This window comes from Balaenoptera ricei, chromosome 20, assembly GCF_028023285.1.
Source record: "Balaenoptera ricei isolate mBalRic1 chromosome 20, mBalRic1.hap2, whole genome shotgun sequence".
In the NCBI taxonomy this organism is placed as follows: Eukaryota; Metazoa; Chordata; class Mammalia; order Artiodactyla; family Balaenopteridae; genus Balaenoptera; species Balaenoptera ricei.
Genome location: NC_082658.1, coordinates 12,227,391 through 12,248,836, shown reverse-complemented (window position 1 = coordinate 12,248,836; position 21,446 = coordinate 12,227,391). Strand labels below are relative to the sequence as shown.

The following is a 21,446-nucleotide window of genomic DNA, read 5'->3' as shown; positions in this document are numbered from 1 at the left end:
AATTAGGGCAGTCCTCTTAGGATGTCCTCCCATGTGCTGATGTCTCTCAGACCTCTGCTTCATTTTCTAGAAACATTGGGTTGGGTGTTGGCAAGGGGAAGGGTGAGGTTTGGCTGTAAGTTTCGGTGACCCAGATGCTGAAAGACTGCAGAGGTTAGTTTCAGTAATAGGTCAGGACCTTCCTAGTCTGTGCAGTAACCAACTTGTTTCATTTACCACAGATAATTCGTGTTCAGTCCCCAGATGGGGTGAAGCGGATCACAGCAACAAAGAGAGAAACAGCTGCAACATTTTTGAAAAAGGTACTTGTGGCTTGGGTATTGACCTTTCTTCATCCTCTACTGTTATTCCCTTCCTGTTGTGTACCTTTTCTCTTTTCCTCATTTCCTGAGTCCGCCCCCTCCCAAGTTCAGTCTCTTGTATTGCTTTTCTCTGTCATGATTGGTGGGACTGATACAGGATCAGACGTGTCACAGCTGACCACTGCTAACCATTGCAGGACCAAGGGCCCAAAGGTCAGTGTAAAAGGATTTCACGAGAGGAATATTTATGAGTGAAAAAATCAGAGAATGAGAAACTTGAATTGTCCATCAAAGGGGAATTACTAACATGTATAGAATGATCCCACTTTGTTCTTAAAAAGTTAAAGCCACATACACAAGTTCTTGTGTGAGAATATGGTTAGAAAGAGCATAAGCCAGACCTAAAAGGGGCAACCCCAGAAGGGGAGGCTAAAGTAAGGAGAGTGGCTTTTGCTTTATACTTCGTACCAGAGGTAGGCAAAGCATGGCTCGTGGCTGGCTGCCTGTTTTCATTGGGACACAGCCACACTCATTGGTTTATGCACTGTTTGGCTGCTTTTGAGCTCCAGCAGCAGAGCTGAGTAGTTGTGACAGACTGTATGGCCCTTTACAGAAAAAGTTTGCCAGCCTCTACTTTATACATTCTTTACTGTTTGAATTTGTTGCAGGCAGCTGTTACCTTTGTAATGATAAAAAATATCATTTTTCACTGTTCATAAGCAAAATAAATTGTCAGGTCACAGACTGTTAGAGCCAGAGGGAATCTTAGGTGTCATGTAGTCTGATCTTTTTATTTTCACAAAGGTGGAAACTGAAGTCCAGGGAATAAAGAGATTTGCTGAGGATCACACTGTGTTCTGTTAGGGAAGCCACAGCACTTACTGGGAAGTTTGGCTTCTGAAAGGTAGTTGCTATCCTGATTCCAACAGTGCTGCTTAAGTGACCATATTTACAAGAATAAAAGGAAAAAGAATCAGGTGCAATAGACAGCAGAGAAGAGAATCTCTATGTCTTTAAGGACTTTTTAATATCTTACTCTTTGCTTTTTTAGTAACAGCTGACCATTGTCAGCTCGCTCCTGGAGATGGTGCTGAGATACACTAAATGCTCGAGTTCTTGAGAGATTGTCTGAGACAAAGATTAAGTATTAAGTAACTATTGCTTGGACAGTTGTGGGGATAAACATGAGATGTAAGAGGACTGCATACAGTTGTTCTTTACTTTTCTGAGTCTTTGTGATAGGGAAATTTCTTAAACTTAAATCTGTAGTAACCAGGGGACTTCCCTGGTGGTCCAGTGATGAAGACTCCGTGCTTCCACTGCAGGGGTTACGGGTTTGATCCCTGGTTGGGGAACTGAGATCCCTCATGCTGCGCAGTGTGCCCAAAAAAAAAACCTAAAAAAAAAAAAAAAAAATCTAGTATTCATGTAGAGATATGATTTTGGTTTTAACTTGAGACTTTTGTGCTTGGCATCAAATGTAGAGTTGTTGGACAGGTTAAATTCAGATGATTTCAGAGAAACCTAAAAATTCAGGATTGTAGTTCTGACTTTTATTTGCCTCAGAAGTATTCCTAAAATCCTGGTGTTTCCTTTGGTAGTTAATTGTTGTCTTGCATAGGGAATATAGACACAATAGCTGTCATTGGATGTGGGTGGAGTCAGGGAGGTACAGTTTAGTGTTGACTGATTAATCGCTGAAGCCATCATCAACACGGTAGTCATTGTTTAGGAGAAATTTTCTTGGGAATACTCAAAAATAAACACATTTATTACTCTGAAGTAATGTTTCCCCTCAAGTGAAAATCGTTTTCTCTGATTATACAAATAATATGGGTTAATTATAAAAGGCTCAAAAACAATACAGGAAAGTATAAAGTAAGAATAACTCAAGATTTTATTAGCCAGAAATAACTGTTAATGTAACGTCTTTATGTGTACACATGTGCAGACACACAGACACACACACACACACCTCTCTGCATGTGCATGTACACATACTTTCACCAAAAAGGGATTGTACTATACTACTGCTGTATTTTCATCAAATCTAAGACTGAGTTTAAGGAGAAACATTTACTTATTTATTTTTTTAAAAAATTAATTAATTAATAATTAATTAATTAATTAAATTTTGTCTCTGTTGGGTCTTCGTTGCTGCACGCGGGCTTTCTCTAGTTGCGGCGAGCAGGGGCTACTCTTCGTTGCGGTGCACGGTCTTCTCGTTGCTGTGGCTTCTTTTGTTGCGGAGCACGGGCTCTAGGTGCGCGGGCTTCAGTAGTTGTGGCTCGCGGGCTCTAGAGCTCAGGCCCAGTAGTTGTGGCGCACGGGCTTAGTTGCTCCGCGGCATGTGGGATCTTCCCGGACCAGGGCTCAAACCCGTGTCACCTGCATTGGCAGGAGGATTTTAAACCACTGCGCCACCAGGGAAGCCCAAGGAGAAACATTTATGTATCACTAAGAAAGAAAAAAATGCTGTCTCAACTACTTGTAGCATTTTATTTTATATGTAAAGTGCTTTTTTAGACTGATTTGGAAAATAATGTATTTTAATCATGTATTATGTATTTGTAAGGAGGAAAATCCAATTGAAATTAATTGGGTAGGCTCTCCCTATGAACTCATATTCAGAATCCAGCCCTCCTGAACCTTTTTTTTGACTCAGCTGTCAATGTCATGCTTGCTGAAGGGGTCACTGTCTGCCCTCTCAGGAGGGTCGGTGTGCCAGCTGCCGACAGCTGTTCTGCAGGTGCTGGTGCTAGAGTGCTTACGAGCAGTGCTCAAAAACTGAGATCCCTGTTCCTTCCTTGATTGATCATTAAATGGATTGTTTGATAGAAATGTTGAGGGGTGACAGTTGTTTAGCTAACTGGATGACAGGTTTGCATGAGCCCAGGTAGTGACCCGTATGTCAGCCCTGCTGCCCTGCAGGCAAGAGTTGTAAGCCTCTTGCTGTAAGATGCACCCGTTCTAGCGAAGTTCAAATCTCACCTTGTGATCATTTGTATCCTGCTTTTTTTCACTTGACAATAGGTTATGGACATAGTTCTATGTCAATAAATGTAGTTTTACGTCTTTTTTTTTCTGTGGTAAGAAAAATAACATAAAATTTGCTGTGTAAACCATGTTTAAGTGTACAGTTCAGTAGCGTTAAGCACATTCACAGTGCTGTGCAGCCGTCACCACTGTCCATCTCCAGAACTTTTTCATCTTCCCAAACTGAAACTATGTCCCCATTAAACACTAACTCCCTCTCCCCCTCCCCCAGCCCTTGGTAATCACTCTACTTTCTGTCTCTCTGAATCTGACTCCAGGTATCTCACATAAGTGGACTCATACTGATTTTTTTTTTTAAGATTTTTTTGATGTGGACCATTTTCTTAAAGTGTTTATTGAATTTGTTACAATACTGCTTCTGTGTTATGTTTTGGTTTTTTGGCTGAGAGGCATGCAGAATCTTAGCCCCCCGACCAGGGATCAAACCCGCACCCCCTGCATTGGAAAGCAAAGTCCTAACCACTGGACTGCTGGGGAAGTCCCTTGATTTTTTTTTTTTTTTTTTTATTTAAAAAAAAAATTTTTTTTTTTCTTTATTTATTTTTGGCTGCATTGGGTCTTTGTTGCTGTGCACGGGCTTTCTCTAGTTGCGGTGAGCAGGGGCTACTCTTCGTTGCGGTGCACAGGCTTCTTATTGCAGTGGCTTCTCTTGTTGCGGAGCACGGGCTCTAGGCAGGCGAGCTTCAGTAGTTGTGGCACAGGGGCTCAGTAGTTGTGGCTCGCAGGCTCTAGAGCGCAGGCTCAGTAGTTGTGGTGCACGGGCTTAGTTACTCCGCGGTATGTGGAATCTTCCTGGACCAGGGCTCGAACCCATGTCTCCTGCATTGGCAGGTGGATTCTTAACCACTGCGCCACCAGGGAAGCCCCCCTTGATTTTTAATAATTAATAATTTGTGCATTTGTGCTCTATAAGTGGGCTTTGAAATGGCCTTCCTGTGCCCTCACAGACTTGCCTGAAAAGTGTATGTTGACCACTGTGAACATTGTTGGCTCCAGCTTGCTGTCCCCATACTTGACAGCCTTAATCCTGATTTAATATGTGGCATTATGCCCTCTAAGGAAATTGGTTTTGCAAGTGTGATGAGATGGCTTGCATTGAAAATCTCTCATAGAATCTTGAGTTACTGGTTCCTTTGAGACCATCTAATGCTTCTCACTCAAGAATTCCCTCTCTGTGAATCAACAGACCATAAACCCCTCCAGGACAAGTTCTTCTGGCTATCTCACTCGCCGGCGTCTTCCCTCACCTCCACGACCCAAGAGTTTGCTTCTGCTGCTGTCACTCCCCTGAATTGGCCCTTACTGAGTCACCCCAGATCCTACCTCTATCTTTTTTTTTTCTTTTGGCCACACTGTGTGGCTTGTGGGATCTTAGTTCCCCAACCAGGGATTGAACCTGTGCCCTCGGCAGTGAAAGTGCTGAGTCCTAACCACTGGACCTCCAGGGAATTCCCCTCAGTCCTATCTTAACTGACCTCTCAGCAGCAAGTGACGTTTTCCCTTATAATACTTAAATTTTTTTTTAACTGTGAAATAAAATACTTGCTAAGAAATGCTTGAAAAATATGAACAGCCAAAATGATTGATGATGAAGCAAATACCCAGGTCCGGGTGGGGGGCAGTGCCAGTCTCCAGCAACCATAGGTCAGCCTTCCTACTCCCTCACCCTGTCACCCCTCTCCTGACTTGACGGGGGTTGCTCCCCCCCTTTTCTGTGTTTTACCACACAGTATGCATTCCTAAACCCTAAATTTTAGTTTTGCCTATTTTGAACTTAAGATAACTGGAATCATGCCATGTATTCTTTTCTGTTACCTTCAATTATAAACATTTGTATTAATTTTACTCCATATCATGTTTCTGGTTTTATTACAGTAGTTACACATCAAGATTACCTCAGGTGTGAAATAAAGTTTTTAAGATTTTAATCGTGCTCTTACAAGACTCTGCTAAGATTTTTTTTAATGCCCGGTACCTTATGTTAGATTTCTTTATCTTTAGATAGAGAATTCACAGAGTTCAGAGAAGCAGTTATTTTCACAGGAGCATCATATAAAACCTAATACATGTATTTCTTCATCTCCCAAAAGTGGGATTCAACATATGTGAAGTAATGTTGTTCGTATCGTATTTGAAAATGCAGCTGAATCTCAGTCCTGGTATAAAGTACAGAGCTCAGTCATGTGGTCACAGGGAAGTTCCCTCTGCCCATAGGACTGCCCACGTAGCACCCTGCTCCACTCTGGAGATTGCCTTACATCCCAAGAGTGCTGTGCTAACTCACACAGCCGACATTCCTGGTACAAGAGTTCTTTCTCATTCTTGGCAATAATTGCAGTGCTTTGTCTACAGAAAAACAGAATGGTTTTGCAGAATAGATAAAGTGCCACAATTTGTTAATTTCAGTTTATATCTGTTTCAGAAAAAAGAGTCATTATTTTTAGTCTTTATTTTTACCTTTTTTGCTCTTGGGAATACAAATTTCATGGTCTTAATTTCCTGGTGCTTTATTTATTAATGCCACTTTTACCTTGGAGAGAAAAAATCACATGGTATCAAATACTTGTAATACATTTGATACAAAGTCTTAACTTAGTCTTAAAGGCCATTTCTTGTTATCATTTTCAGAATTTCAGAACGACAAGGTGATTCAGAGTTACCTTTTTAAAAATTAATTAATTTATTTATTTATTTATTTTTGGCTGCGTTGGGTCTTCATTGCTGCACACGGGATTTCTCTTGTTGCAGCGAGCAGGGGCTACTCTTTGTTGTGGTGCGTGGGCTTCTCATTGTGGTGGCTTCTCCTGTTGCGGAGCACGGGCTCTAGGCGCGCGGGCTTTAGTAGTTGTGGCTCGCAGGCTCTAGAGCGCAGGCCCAGTAGTTGTGGCACACAGGCTTAGTTGTTCCGCAGCATGTGGGATCTTCCCCGGACCAGGGCTCGAACCCGTGTCCCCTGCATTGGCAGGTGGATTCTTAACCACTGCGCCACCAGGAAAGGCCCTAGAGTTACTTTCAATCATTTTTTTTAGTCAACAGAAAATATTGTTAGTACATAAAGTTAATCTTTAAACTCTTGTTTTCCTTACAGTAAATAAATTCTAGGTTTTATCAATAATTCCATGTTAAAGGGCAAATCAATCATAGGTAAAAAGCAGCAGGTAGAACAAGGTATAAAATGGGGGGAGGGGGTGAGCCTTTGGGTGACTCAGGGACATGCGGCTCCTCCCTGGTCCTGTTCCTGACCTGTGGTTGTTGCTCTGTCAGGATTCTCCTGGCAATTCTGTGATGGTTTCCTACTGTGTGATTTGGAGTTCTTATCTTCGTGTTTCCTCTGCGTCGGAGTTTCTGTCTGGTGTTGTTCAGCCTGAAGGATATCCTCTGGCATTTATTGTGGTGGAGGCTACAGGCAACAGGTGCCCTTGGGTCTTGTCGACCTGAGAACGTTTTCATTTTGCCCTTGTATTTGAAGGGTATTTTCTCCAGATGGAGAATTCTGAGTTGACAGATGTTTATTCCTGCCTCAGCACTTTAAAGATGTTGTTCCATTGTCTTCTGGTCTCCATTGATCTTTGGATTTTAGCAGTATGATGATGACGTGCCCAGGCATAGTTTTCTCTTTATTTATCCTACTTTGGTTTTGCTGAACTTCCTGGATTTGTTACTTTTATGTTTTTCATCAAATTTGAGGGTTTTGGCCATTCTTTCTTCAAATGTTTTTCAGTCCTAGCCTTATTCTCTTCTGAGGATCATTTGATATTGTTCCAGGGGTTCCTAAGACTCTGTTCATTTTTCTTTCAAATCTCTGTCTTCAGATTGTCTGGTTTCTGTTAACCCATCTTTAATTGACTTTGTTTTTGTCATCCCCCTTCTGATGATAAGCCCACCCAGTGAATTTTCTATTTCAGTTATTGTGTTTTTCAGTTGTAGAATTTTTGTTTGATTCTATTTTATCATTTCTGTTTCTCTGCCAAGATTCCCTGTCTCTTCTTTGTTTAACTCTACTCTGATGACCCTAAAAGTCAAGCTCCAGATCTGACCCCTCTCTTGGCCCCAGACTCAAATTTCCTCACGAGAGAGCAAAATAACAAGAGAAATTTGGTTAATGAGGAGCAGTTTCTAAACTCACTAGTAATGTCTGATGTATATGTGGTCAGAGTAGTGAGACTTCAATATTTTATTAAATCTCTGTTGTTTGGGTCTTGTTTTAGGTCGCAAAGGAGTTTGGCTTCCAAAATAACGGCTTCTCAGTTTACATCAATAGAAACAAGACTGGAGAAATAACAGCGTCATCTAACAAATCCCTCAACCTGCTGAAGATCAAGTGAGTGCCCGAGGGGAGAAGGTGGGGAGTGGGGAGGGCATGCTGGCACCAGTTACCCGCCTGAGGCCGCTCAGTTCTCTCCTTTTTCCTTCTCATGCTACTGTGACTATGGTCCCGAACGCAGACCAAAGTGCAGGTGACTGTGCTTCTTGCCAGGTGTTTGGCAGCCACACTGAATCTGCAGTTACTGTTGAGCCGGTTTGATTGACTTGCGGAATTCGGGGATGTATGTCACAGAGAAGGAGTTATGGTCCTGGGTTGTGTGTGCACCTGCACACTCAGCTGCTTCACTGCGGAGAAGGACCTTGAATGTAGCTCTGTGCGTCATTCTGCCTCGGGACCTGCTTGGTAGGTTGGGGGGGCTGGCAGTACAGTGGCCTGTTGCCCACGCTGTATTTCTTGCTGGCAGGACACCCTGGAGTGCCTTAGAATTGATGGGTAATGTCAGAAGGAGTTTCTAGGGTGCAGAGACCTCTTCCTGCAGCCCACTGCCTGTTTTTCTAGTTTTATGGGAGCACAGCCACATTCATTCGTTTATGTGTTTTCACGCTACAAGGGCAGGGCTGAGTGATTGTGACAGAGACTATATGGTCTGCAAAGCCGAAAATGTTTACTGTTTGGCCGTTTACAGAAGAGGTTTGCTGACTCCTGTCTGAACTGCCTGGGCACACCTCACGTATCAGTGAGCAGAACCCTTCAAGTCATCTTTATCCTCAGACAGAGGGCAAGGAATTTTCCCATCGGGGCTACAGGCAGCCTGGCTGCTGTAGCCACTGGCTGAGGGTTGGGCTGGGCTTTGCTGGCACTTGGCTGTGTGCCTTTTACCAGTCAGAATAATAGGCTATTTTGGCAGTTTGTGTGGTCATTTTTAGATTCACAACTAGTATATCTGGGGGGGGAAATACAATTTTAGCATTAATTTATTTGTTCTTCAAAAAATACTCACTCGGGGACTTCCCTGGTGGCGCAGTGGCTAAGACTCCGTGCTCCCAATGCAGGGGGCCGGGGTTCGATCCCTGGCCAGGGAACTAGATCCCACATGCATGCTGCAACTAAGAGTTCACATGACACAACTAAGGAGCCCACATGCAGCAACTAAGACCCGGCACAACCAAATAAATAAATAAATATTTACCAAAAAAAAAAAAAAAAAATACTCGCTCGGCACCTGCTCTTTGCCTGCTGCTGTGATGATGTAAAGCCTTTCCCTGTTTACGTTCGTTTCCAGTGGGTGAGGGTCATCTTTCCTCCCAGCTTGCAAAGGGTTTTCGCATCTTGAGAATCACTTCCTATGGGCGTTACTCGGGTTTGGACTCACACCCAACACTCACTGGCTGTGTGCCTGGGAAGTCACCTAACCTCACTGGGCCCCACCACCCTTGTCTGCAAGGGGGTGGCGATGCCTCTTCCACATGGTTGTCCGGTGCCTGCACGTGACGAGCACTGCAGGGGTGGCAGCTGTGTGTCTAAGCTATTCTGATGACTGGATGCCAGAAACGGGGGCTGCAGAATGAAACACCCTGTCTACCTGAGGTGTGGTCACAGCTGGATGGCATGTCTTTCTGGATTATCCTAGAGCATGTCTTTCCAGTGATAGTTATGATGCTTGTTGAGTAACACAAGCCCAAACTTGAGAACCTCGTCCTGTCACCACTCGAGAGTTATCTGACCATGTCTGTAAGAGTGTGGTCACCCTGAGCTCCTTGTGGGTTTCACTCCACTGCCTCTGCTTCCATTGTCGCAGTTCAGCTGGCTGTTACAATTCTCTTGTTCATTTGTAGGTTCTTTTTTTCCCCTCTGGCTGCTTTTAAGGTCTTCTGTTTGTCTTGGGGTCCTGCGGTTTCTGTTTGACCTGTCCAGGTGTGGATTCCTAGTTGGTTGGTTGGTTGGTTTAATGCTACCTGATGTAAAATGTGTTTCCTGTATCTGCAGGTTAGGTCTAGAAAATTCTTGGCCATTATCTCTTTATTTTTTAAAAGATATTTTATTTTATTTATTTTTATATTTTGTTTATTTATTTATTTGGCTGTGTCAGGTCTTAGCTGCGACACAGGGGATCTTCATTGCAGCACACAGGCTTCTCTCTCTAGTTGTGGCACGCAAGCTCAGTAGTTGCGGTGCGCGGGCTCTAGAGCACATCGGCTTATTAGTTGCCCCGCGGCATGTGGGATCTTAGTTCCCCAACCACAGATCGAACCTGCGTCCCCTGTATTGGGAGGTGGATTCTTAACCACTGGACCACCAGGAAAGTCCACATTATATCTAAATATTACCTCTCCCCCATTCTCTCTATTATTTCGGTGATTACATTTTTTACTTTTTTCTATTTAATTCTGTTTGATTCCTTTCAGCCCTGGCTGTTAGGTCATGTGCTCGCAGGGGCTCCTTCCCAGCTCCTGCTGTGCTCTCACACTGACCCCCAGGCTTCCAGTGAAGAGTGCTGGGTTCCCTGGTGGCTCTGCCTTGGCCTGTCACACACCTGATGCTTCCCTCTCGGGTCTTGAGGTGTCTGGGGTCTATCTCCCCCGAGTGAATTCAGGGTTCGTGAGGATCCTGTCACACTGTTGCTGTTGTCTAGCCTGTCCCTAAGTGGGGGATTTGGGAAGAGCTGCTGAGTCTGCAGCCCCTCCGCCCACTCTCTGAGCCCCTGGTCATTGCGGATAGTCTCTTGTTGCTTGTACTCTTTTTGTTCCGTTTCCAGCTAACATTCTATACGTAAGTTTATATTCTTTGTCTTGAATTCCACACCTGAAGTCCTTGGCTGTCTAAATCTGTTGATTGTTGTCTGCCCTCTCTTGCTCGTGGTGGCTTGTTTCTCTTGTATATTTGGTGACCTTTTTTTGAGAGCTTATATTTGGCCAATCTTGGTCTTAGGGGGCCCTGAAAGATCTGGGGTTGGTGGCTTTTCTACGGAGAAGCCATTTGCTTCTGTCGGCACAAGGGGGCGTCATGGGCCCAGCACTTGAGTTAATTTCTGTCTTTGGTTTCCTGAACCAAGAAGCATCCCTGATTCTACCCCGGACACATGGCAGAGCAGGCCTTTGGTTACAGACTTCTCAGCAGTGACTTTTTCCCCTACAGCATAGTGGATGGAGGCAGACAGGATTCCTCCTTGGTTCCTGTTTTCAGCTGGTGGGTTTTTCCCAGCGGTCAAGACATCCTTTAGACATCTGGCTTTGTGTGGCGTTTCAGGTTCAGCAGCTCTCTTTGGGCAGGCAGGCTCAAGGCCTCGTCTCTCGTGGCCCAGACAATGGCTATAAGCCAAGCTCAGGGTTCCCATAATGGGCTGGCCGGAGGTTCCTTCACTATTCTTATTTGAGCTGCTGTGGGTTTTTGGACCCTTGGGGAAACTCCTTTCTTTAGAGCTCCACAGCGCATTTTAGAGGATATTTGTTAAAACTGAGTAGCATTTGAGCCATGTATCCTGAAGCTGGAGGGTGTTTAGGAATATCTCATTTGCTGTTAGAAACAAATCTTCAATGACAAGTTGGTGATTTTATCACCCTAAATTATGGGAGGGAAAAGAGGGGCGAGTAGACCCGTTGAAGAGCTGCAGCCCAGCCTCCTGCCGTCCCAGCTGTGGCGCCTGCTCCTATTCTCTCCGTTTGTTGGTTGGGGACTGCAGGCAGTTCTTTCAGTCTTTCTTCGTGTGTGTGCATCTTGTTGAGAGCAGTGAAATACTTGCCTGGTGGTGGTGCTACAGCTTTTCCTCCTGGACTGGTGTTGAACACGCTGAGTGTCTCGGGACCCGCAGCGCTCCCGGGTGGGGACTTGTTCACCCATACCTGCGGGGTGGCAGTCAGGCTCTGGCGAAGTCAGCGGCGGGTCTCACGGTGGAAGGACGCCGTTCACGTTGAAAATGATCGAAAACCAAATATTGTCCTTTGCACTGTGAATCATGGCAGCCTTTGTGGAAAGCAGTACGTCAGCGGCTTTAGGAACAAACAAAACTCCTGAAGTCTAATGGGCCCTCTCCCGGAAATCCGCCCTATGGCTGGGAGACCGTGCGGCTGCCTGTCTCTGGGCGTTTCCGCAGTGGGGCCCTTGGTGGCAGGTCCCACAGGGAGCCATGTCCGTCATGCAGGGAGCAGCAAAGCGTATTGTGAGGCAACTTCACTGCGGAACGTTGATCAGACGTAGACCATGTTTGGAGGGATTATGAGAGAACAGCAAATGCAGAAAGTGTGTCTCTTATCATCTCAGGTTTGTATATCAGTGACGTGTGTTATGTACACATGTATTTGTGAATGTAGAGAAAGCAGTGGAAGGATATGTCCCAAGCAAGTAAATGGGGGGCAGCTGAAGAGAAGGCCAAGGAACGAATGAGGGCAAGTGGGAGCTAAGCAGAGAAGGAGGAGGGAGGGGGCCATGCAGCTCCAGTGTCAGCTGTGATTTTGTGTCTTCTTTGTGGAATCAGGTGCGTGTATGCATGTGCAGCATAGATTGCGCAGTGTGGTTGTAGGGAAGTTATGTTACAGTCCAGAGAGCCTGCTGCTGACCTTCATAAGGGGAAGAGGCATAGGGGAGGTGGGAAAAGAGAACTCTGGTCTCTTAAAATGGGAAGCCTCATTGTTTAGGCCTGCAGGGTGGTTGATGTTGCTGTTTGCAGGTGTCAGAGGTTCTCACACCTGAGTTGATCTTCTGTGCAGCGCAGGCTGTGAAGAAAGGAAGGAGGCCTCTACTTAACATATGTCATTTGAACAGGCATGGAGATTTGTTGTTCCTGTTTCCCTCGAGCCTTGCTGGACCGTCGTCTGAGATGGAGACATCGGCTCCACTGGGGTTAAAGGCCTCTGGTGCTCCCAGCGTGGTGGAAGATGAGATCGACCAGTACCTCAGCAGGCAGGACGGGAAGATCTACAGGAGCCGTGACCCACAGCTGTAAGTGCCTGCGGGGCCACAGTGTCAGTGAAGTGAAATGTCTGTAACGTGTCCTGATAAAGAAATGTAAGTTTTGAGTTAGACCATCTATTTTCAGATTACATCTCACTTCAAGTTACTCTGTGAGCTTTTTCTCATTGTTTGAATCTCAAAGTATGCTCCACGTGTACTTTATTATTATTATTTTTTAAAATACACTGTGATTGTCTTTTTTTAAAATTAATTAATCAATTTTTACTTTTGGCTGAGTTGGGTCTTCGTTGCTGCATGTGGGCTTTCTCTAGTTGTGACGAGCGGGGGCTCCTCTTTGTTGCCGTGCGCAGGCTTCTCACTGCAGTGGCCTCTCTTGTTGCGGAGCACAGGCTCTAGGTGCACGGGCTTCAGTAATTGTGGCACGCGGGCTCAGTAGTTGTGGCTCGCGGGCTCTAGAGCACAGGTTCAGTAGTTGTGGCGCCCAGGCTTAGTTGCTTCGTGGCATCCCGGACCAGGGCTCGAACCTGTGTCCCTTGCACTGGCAGGCGGGTTCTTAACCACTGCGCCACCAGGGAAGCCCCACATGTAGTTTAAAATTTTCTAAGTGTTGAGAACTAAGAGTTCTAAGAAGTCCTCACCGTGGTGTGCCCCTGAGACACCTGAATGCATATGCAGAGTGGGCTTTAACAAGTGTGACAGGGTGGAGGGGGTGGTACCTGGGCACCTGCTGGTGTAGGTCCTTGTTCACGTTGTCTCATTTAATTTTAGTGGAGGAATCTCAACCTTCCATATTCAGTACACTCTTTCCGTTCTTCTAGGGAACACTTCATTTGCTGAAGGTGCTGCTCCTTCTTTGAATATTCACTTTTCACCAAGGATTGTATAAAATGCTTATGCTTGTGTACATTTGTTTATTTTAGATTTTTTGCAGTTCTTTTTAAGGAGACTATTTAGAAACATCTGAGTTCACACTCAATGATGTAAAATTGTCTGAGCGAAGATTGTCTCTTCAGTGGAGTCTTTGTAACTGCATCACCCTGTAAGCAAGACATTGAGATATTGGGATTCCACATGCTGCATTAGTGACTTGTATGTCTCAGATCAAAGGGCCCCAGATGGTGCTGAGCTGCAGTTGGCGTGGAGCCACTCTGTGGCCGTGGCCATCAACTGACTCTCTGCCCCCATTTGTGTTCCTCCCAGGGACCCAGTGCCGCTCCTACCCCGATCCGTGTTTGTAAGGCCTCATTAGGAATCTTTTTGAGTGTGCATGTGCCTGTGCATGCATCACCTGCAAGAGTCTGCCTGTCGGGAGACTCAGGCCCTTTCTGCTCTGAGATATAGAATGCGATGCACCTAGGAGTTCCGACCCCATGTGGACAGTGCTGTGACTGAGCCTGTTGGCGCCCGAACGCATCTCCACCGTCCTACTGTGTGCAGACTGAAACCCACAGAGCCCAGCGTTCTTCTCCTGCTTTTTTCCAAAATATGCATGAAGTGGGTGTTTTCCACACTTTAGCTATTTATGTACCATTCTCAGGGTTTTTGCCATGTCCATGTACCAACTTTCTTAGTCTTTACCAAACATTTTTATTTAAATTGACTTTAAATCCATTCACTTTTGCTTTTAGTTTGTGTTAATATCCATGAAATCAGTTAATAGCCATGAAATCACAGGTTTGGTGCGCTGGTCGGTATTTTCTAATACACACCAAAATATTAAACCATTAAAAACTGTTCACTTGGGGCTTCCCTGGTGGCGCAGTGGTTGAGAATCTGCCTGCCAATGCAGGGGACACGGGTTCGAGCCCTGGTCTGGGAAGATCCCACATGCCACGGAGCAACTAGGCCCGTGAGCCACAACTACTGAGCCTGCGCGTCTGGAGCCTGTGCTCCGCAACAAGAGAGGCTGCGACAGTGAGAGGCCCGCGCACCGCGATGAAGAGTGGCCCCCGCTCGCCGCAACTAGAGGAAGCCCTTGCACAGAAATGAAGACCCAACACAGCCAAAATAAATAAATAGCGTTCCCTTTAAAAAAAAAAAAAATTGTTCACCACATACCATTTCAGATAATTTTATGTGGATGGGGAAGTACTTTATTAGGTATGATGTGCCTTTTAAGTATCAACATGCAGGGAGGCAGCAGCAGAAGAGCAGCATGCTGACGCCGTGCGTTTCTCTTCCCTGTGCTCTAGGTGCCGACATGGGCCTCTGGGGAAGTGCGTGCACTGCGTTCCTCTAGAGGTGAGAGTCCGAGTAGAGTGAGTTCCCAGAGCCGTCTTGACACTTCCCCTAAGTCCCTGGGCTGGGTCGGAGTGGTTCAAGGAACTTAACCTATTTATTGCCCTGGGCCTCGTATTCCCACTAGTGCAGGCTACACTGAGAGGACGAGCCTTTATTTATGGGAGTGACCTTCTGGGTGGATTATGAACGGCTGGGGCATGGGTATTGCTGTGATAAAGGGGCAGCGTTTACACTGGGCTCCCTGGACAGTCCTTTTAAAACCTGACACAAAGCCGGGCCTGGCGGTTTTCGTGCTCATCGTTTTGATTTACTCTACCCTGAATCTCACGTCTCCTCTACTGATTTGTCGTGGTGAGGTTGAGAGTTACCACGATAGTGCCGACTGGTGACTGGTTAACACTGAATTTACGGCAGGAAGGCCAATCTGGTTTTCTTCATGAGGCTCCTCTTGCTTCATCGTGTGGCTTTTTTTTGTGTGTGTGTGCACAATTTACCTGATATTTATTTGACTTAGAGCATTTTGTGTTTAATAGAGATTCATTTCAATCTTGAAAAGATAACTGGTACACAGAGAAGAACTTGGTTTTGACTTAGAACGATAGTGAGGACCCATCGCCAGTTCTCCCTCACTGCCTGCCCACCTGCCTCGGGGCTTGGTGGGTGGAGGCTGCGACCAAGACCGCCACCCCAGCGGCAAGTGCATGACTGTGTTGACTGTGTGTTTTGGCAGCCTTTCGACGAGGACTACCTAAATCACCTGGAGCCTCCCGTGAAGCACATGTCCTTCCACGCCTACATCCGGAAGCTGACCGGAGGGGCCGACAAGTAAGCAGCCTGAATGCAGGGGGCGGCACCCATGTGGCTTTGGGGCTCAGAGTTCATTTTCTGTCTCTGGCACGTGTTGCTTAAAGCCCCTGGGCATATGAGTGAGAAAAGTAAAGATCAAAGTCTGGGCATGAAGTGTTTGTATTCGTGAATCTTGTCCTGATTCTAAAAGAGAAACAAGTGGGGGGAGACTCTGGTGCCTGCTGTAATCCACAGTGCCCAGAGCATGGGCAGAGGCCAAGCGGGCAGAGGCCAGGCTGTGGAGGTCTGGGGGCACCCCGCTGACCTTCCCTCGGGTATGCAGTACCCTGGCAACTTAGTTGTTTCTGAACCTGGATGAGATAAGGCGTGATGGTGGCCAGTCCTGTGTCTGTGGAGTCTGCCCTTTGCCCTGGAGGCTGCCTCTTTATCAGCTCAATTTCACAGCTGTAGTGGGGCTGAGGCTGTGGCGCTGTCCATGGCTTGGCCTCTGGTGCCTCAGCATTGCTGTCTGCAGGCTTGGCCAGACGGGCAGTGTGGGTGGGGTTGGGCAATGGGGGCAGCTGTCCCTTGGCTCTTAGAGAGCACGCTGTGACAGTGGCAAGCTGAGAGCAGTTTGATTTCTTTTAAACTATGTCAGGTACTTGCCTGTGCAACCCCCTTCTGTTGATATGCTCACCTCACCAGAAAGTAACAGACTTCTTACTGTGATTTTATGATTCCTATCCGTGCAGGGAGAGGAGACGGTGGCTGAACCCGAGTCAGCAACGTTTTGTGAAGAATGTCATGTTGGCCTGCTCGTAGTTTTTCTCTGACAACCCACTGACATCCTAAAATGACTTTTAAAACAAGTTAGACCAGGAAAAAAAAAATCCCACCAGAAGCCCATTTTTGCCCATCTGTGGGGTAAGCTCTGGAGCTGTCTTGACCAGAGCATGAGTGTGCTGGGACCTGTCTGCCTTTTGTCAGTCTAGGTCAAGGGCTCACTTGTTGCTGTTGTTAACATGCAGCCTAGGTGGCAATCATTGCTTCCCAGGTGCCATCGTTCCAGCATGCTGCTGGCTTGTGAGGACAGGACTGATCACTGGACCATTTGTGAATGGGAAAGTGGCAGAGGGTGAAGTCACTTGTGCAGACTCACCCAAAGTCCACAGTGGGGCCCAGGACATCCTCACTGACCAAAAGCAGAGTGAAGATATCTTTGTTATGTATCCTAATCAGGTTTTTTCTATGAATTAGAATTTTATACAGAAGTCTAAGTACTAGACTCATAAATGTTTCTGATAAATTGATGGAACTTAAAAAGAACTTCATTTTCTGTCAGTGGCATAGGTTAGATCTAGATATTTAGCAGTACTCTTGAAAATCTTATGTGGTACATATATACAATGGAATATTACTCAGCCATAGAAAGGAACGGAATTGGGTCATTTTAGAGATGTGGATGGACCTTAGAGTGTCATACAGAGTGAAGTAAGCCAGAAAGAGAAAAACAAATATCATATATTAACGCATATATGTGGAATCTAGAAAAATGGTACAGATGAACCTATTTGCAGGGCAGGAATAGAGACGTAGACGTAGAGAACAGACATGTGGACACGGGGAGACGGGGAGTGTGGGACAAATTGGGAGATTAGTTTTGACATAAATACACTACCACGTGTAAAATAGATAGCTAGTGGGAACCTGCCGAATAGCACAGGGAGCTCAGCTCAGTTCTCTGTGATGACCTAGATGGGTGGAATGGGGGTGTGGGAGGGAGGTCCAAGAGGGAGGGGATATAGGTATACATATACATATATGTGTGATATATATATGTGTGTGTGTGTGTATATATATATATATATATATATACACACATTGACTTCATTGTACAGCAGAAACTAACACAACATTGTAAAGCAACTATACTCCAATTAAAAAAAAAAAAGTAAAAAAAAAATAGATGTTAGTGATAGTGAAAATTAAAACTGTTTTTATCGGAAAATATTTCTGTATTCCTGTACAGTCTGGTGTACAGGACAGAAGCTACAACTCCATTAGAATAAGTTTTAGCACATTTTCCCTGCTGTGGATACCACGTGCTTAGCTCCTGAGAACTCCCTTCAGGAAGCGTGAGATACCTGCCATTTTATTTCCAGCTTCCTGCTACACTTTTCACCATTGTAATGTTTAATTAATTAAGTTGCCTTTTCTTTTTCAGGGGGAAATTTGTTGCCCTGGAGAACATCAGTTGCAAGATTAAATCAGGGTGTGAGGGACACCTTCCGTGGCCTAATGGCATCTGTACTAAGTGCCAGCCAAGTGCCATCACGCTGAATAGACAGGTGAGATGTTCACTATATCCATCTAGACGCAGAAAGCAGTAGATTTGTGTTCATGACTGAGGAGTGAAAATGTCTGGAAAAGCCCCTCCTTGGAAAGGAGCTGCCGGTAGCAGTGTGAGTTACATGGGGCAGAGTCTTGGGTATTTTGGGGCTGATTGATTGACGCTTTTATGGAAATCATACACTGAGGACATTATTTGTAAGATCTCTAGCTCTTTCAAGCATAGAGGGGAGCCTTCAGTTTTCTGATTTGTTGGCTTGTGTGGGGGCAGAATTTTCTTGGTGACTGTTTAAAATGCTCAGTGGTTGTGACTTTACCTTTTAAGAAACTGTGGCTCTGGAAGTTGGTAGTTGAACAGAACTGCCCTGGGACCAGCTCAGGGCATCTGTCCAGGCCAGGTTAGGAAGGGAGCTGGGCTCAGGAAGGAGTGAAAAAAGAATCAGGGAAAACTGTGTGCAGTTATTCTGGCTTTTTCCACTCTTATTGTCCAGCCCTCCAAGAATAGCCCTCCTCATCTTTCCCCTGCCGCTGCCAGCCCGTGTTTCTTAGCTCCTTAGAATTCCACGCCTCCTTAACTGTTTGAGAACCTTTCTTCCCTTTCTTTCTCTCCTTCCCTCCATCCCTCCCTCCCTCTCATTCTCTTCCTTCCTTCCTTCCTTCCTTCCTCCCTTCCTTCCTCCCTCCCTCCCTTCCTTCCTCCCTCCCTCCCTTCCTTCCTTCCTTCCTTCCTGTTTATTTTGTCTGCATTGGGTCTTCGTTGCTGTGCACAGGCTTTCTCTAGTTGCGGCAAGTGGGGGCTACTCTTCGTTGCCGTATGTGGGCTTCTCATTGCGGTGGCTTCTCTTGTTGCAGAGCACGGGCTCTAGGCACGCGGGCTTCAGTAGTTGCAGCACGCGGGCTTCAGTAGTTGCAGCACGCGGGCTTCAGTAGTTGCAGCACGCGGGCTTCAGTAGTTGCAGCACGTGGGCTTCAGTAGTTGTGGTCCTTGGGCTCTAGGCTGCACGGGCTCAGTAGTTGTGGCGCACGGGCTTAGTTGCTCCGTGGCATGTGGGACCTTCCCGGACCAGAGATTGAACCCCTGTCCCCTGCATTGGCAGGTGGATTCTTAACCACTGCACCATCAGGGAACTCCCCTCCATTTAAAAAAAAAATTTGTTTTTATTTTTTTTGGCCGCGCTGTGCGGCATGCAGGATCTCAGTTCCCCAACTAGGATCGAACCCTCGCTCCCTGCAGTGGAAGCGCGGAGTCTTAACTGCTGGACCGCCAGGGAATTCCCCTTCTCTCTTTCTTTCTGTCTTAATTTCTTTTTGAAAACTGTTTTTTTGACCTAGAGATTGTGAAAACCTGCATTTTAGGCAAAATCCCAGTAAGATTAATTTGAATTAATTTAATGAGAGTCCCACCCCTACCCCTCCCACCCACTAGAACCTGAAGTGGTCTTAAGGGCATAGCACATTCTTTTTTTCTTATTTTGGCTGCCCCGTGTGGCATGCAGGATCTTAGTTCTCCAACCAGGGATCGAACCTGTGCCCACTGCATTGGGAGCGCAGAGTCTTAACCACTGGACCGCCAAGGAAGTCCCGAGAGTACATTCTATTTATTTATTTATTTATCTATCTATCTATTGATGGATTGATTGATTGATTGATTGGCTGTGTCGGGTCTTCGTTGCTGTGCGCAGGCTTTCTCTCGTTGCAGAGAGTGGGGGCTACTCTTCATTGAGGTGCGCGGGCTTCTCCTTGCGGTGGCTTCTCTTGTTGTGGAGCACGGGCTCTAGGCACGTGGGCTTCAGTAGTTGTGGTGCACGGGCTTAAGTTGGTCCGCGGCATGTGGGACCTTCCCTGACCAGGGCTCGAAGCCATGTCCCCTGCATTGGCAGGCGGATTCTTAACCACTGTGCCGTCAGGGAAGCCCCGAGAGTACATTCTTAAAGTGTGTGTGTGTGTCTGTGTCTGTGTGTGTGTGTTTTAAAAAGCTAGGTAAAAGATACTTGTGAACGGTTTGTGATAAAATAGTAACTTATTTATTTTTGATGGAGTGTTTTAATTTAGCCCATTGTTGTTAACTCTACAGAAATACAGACATGTGGACAACATCATGTTTGAGAATCATACAGTTGCTGACCGCTTCCTTGACTTCTGGAGGAAGACAGGGAACCAGCACTTCGGGTACTTGTATGGACGGTACACAGAGCACAAAGACATTCCTCTTGGTATCAGGGCTGAAGTGGCTGCGATTTATGAACCTCCTCAGGTAGATGTGAACAGGATTTGCAGTCTACGGGTCTCTGTATTGCTTTGTTTTGAAGGCTGTATGGGAGCCCTTTTCACGTTGCATGCTGCTTCTCTTACTGTATCATTTGCCCAGTCTATCTCTTTCTCTATACACACACACACACACAGTATTTATTTTCTGAATTATTGGAGAGTAAGATCATGGCCCCTAAATATTTCAGTGTATATTTCCAAAGAATAAGGACATGTTCTCATATAACAAGTACATTGAGCAACTTAAGTAAATTGAACTTCGATACAATATTTTTATCTAATCTGCCGTCTTATTCAACTTTTGTCAGTTCCCCCAAAAGTGTCATACAGTTGCCCTCTCTCTTCTGCTTCTGTATCTCCTCTGTCCATGCCTACAATCAGCTGTCCCAGGATTTATGGAATTAGAGTCACAAAATTACTCAAGTTCTTTATCTTATGCCACACATGTAACTGTCTTAATAACAATATCAAAATTACCACCAGTGTAGGACTGAAAACAGTTGAAGATTGTTTTGGTGGGAGGGGAGGGCCCCTAGGGTATATCCCACTAGGGACCAGCAGTTGGTTACTGTGTTTTAAAGTCACTTGGAAGATCTTCCCTGTATGATTACGTCACCAATGAGTTACACTTTTATGTTCATTTGTTTTATTTTCAGTATTTAAGGATTGGTTTTATGTATATATTTTTTATTTATTTATTTTAAAAATAGATTTATTTATTTATTTATTTATTTTTGGCTGCGTTGGGTCTTCGTTGCTGCCCGCTGGCTTTCTCTAGTTGCAGTGAGCGGGGGCTGCCCTTTGTTGCGATGCATGGGCTTCTCACTGCGGTGGCCTCTCTTGTTGCGGAGCATGGGCTCTAGGCGTGCGGGCTTCAATAGTTGTGGCGTGTGGGCTCAGTAGTTGTGGCTTGTGGGCTCTAGAGTGCAGGCTAAGTAGTTGTGGCACACAGGCTTAGTTGCTCCGTGGCATGTGGGATCTTCCCGGACCAGGGCTCGAACCTGTGTCCCCTGCATTGGCGGGTGGATTCTTAACCACTGTGCCACCAGGGAAGCCCGTATATATTTTTTAATTTGTACAATTATGTAAAATGTTTATATGGTTGTATAGTATATATTATATAAAATATTTATTTTGTTTTATTGTATATAAGTTTACTACAAAAGTGAAGATTGGAACCGTATTGCATCCTGGTTCATGATGTGCTGAGGTAGTTGGGGGAGGGTCTTGTGCCGGCAGGTGACTGTGTGATGTATAAACACAAAAAC

General features: G+C 45.6%; 1 protein-coding gene across 1 annotated transcript in view; it reads left to right on the top strand.

Moving 5' to 3' along the window:
• NPLOC4 (NPL4 homolog, ubiquitin recognition factor) overlaps positions 1 to 21,446 on the top strand; it is a 56,546-nt gene that overhangs the window by 3,411 nt on the left and 31,689 nt on the right. The window contains exons 2-8 of the mRNA XM_059906582.1: positions 222 to 302; positions 7,568 to 7,680; positions 12,385 to 12,561; positions 14,727 to 14,775; positions 15,506 to 15,600; positions 17,786 to 17,909; positions 19,985 to 20,164. Of these exons, the coding sequence (XP_059762565.1) occupies positions 222 to 302; positions 7,568 to 7,680; positions 12,385 to 12,561; positions 14,727 to 14,775; positions 15,506 to 15,600; positions 17,786 to 17,909; positions 19,985 to 20,164 (819 nt within the window). The remainder of the gene's footprint in view (positions 1 to 221; positions 303 to 7,567; positions 7,681 to 12,384; positions 12,562 to 14,726; positions 14,776 to 15,505; positions 15,601 to 17,785; positions 17,910 to 19,984; positions 20,165 to 21,446) is intronic.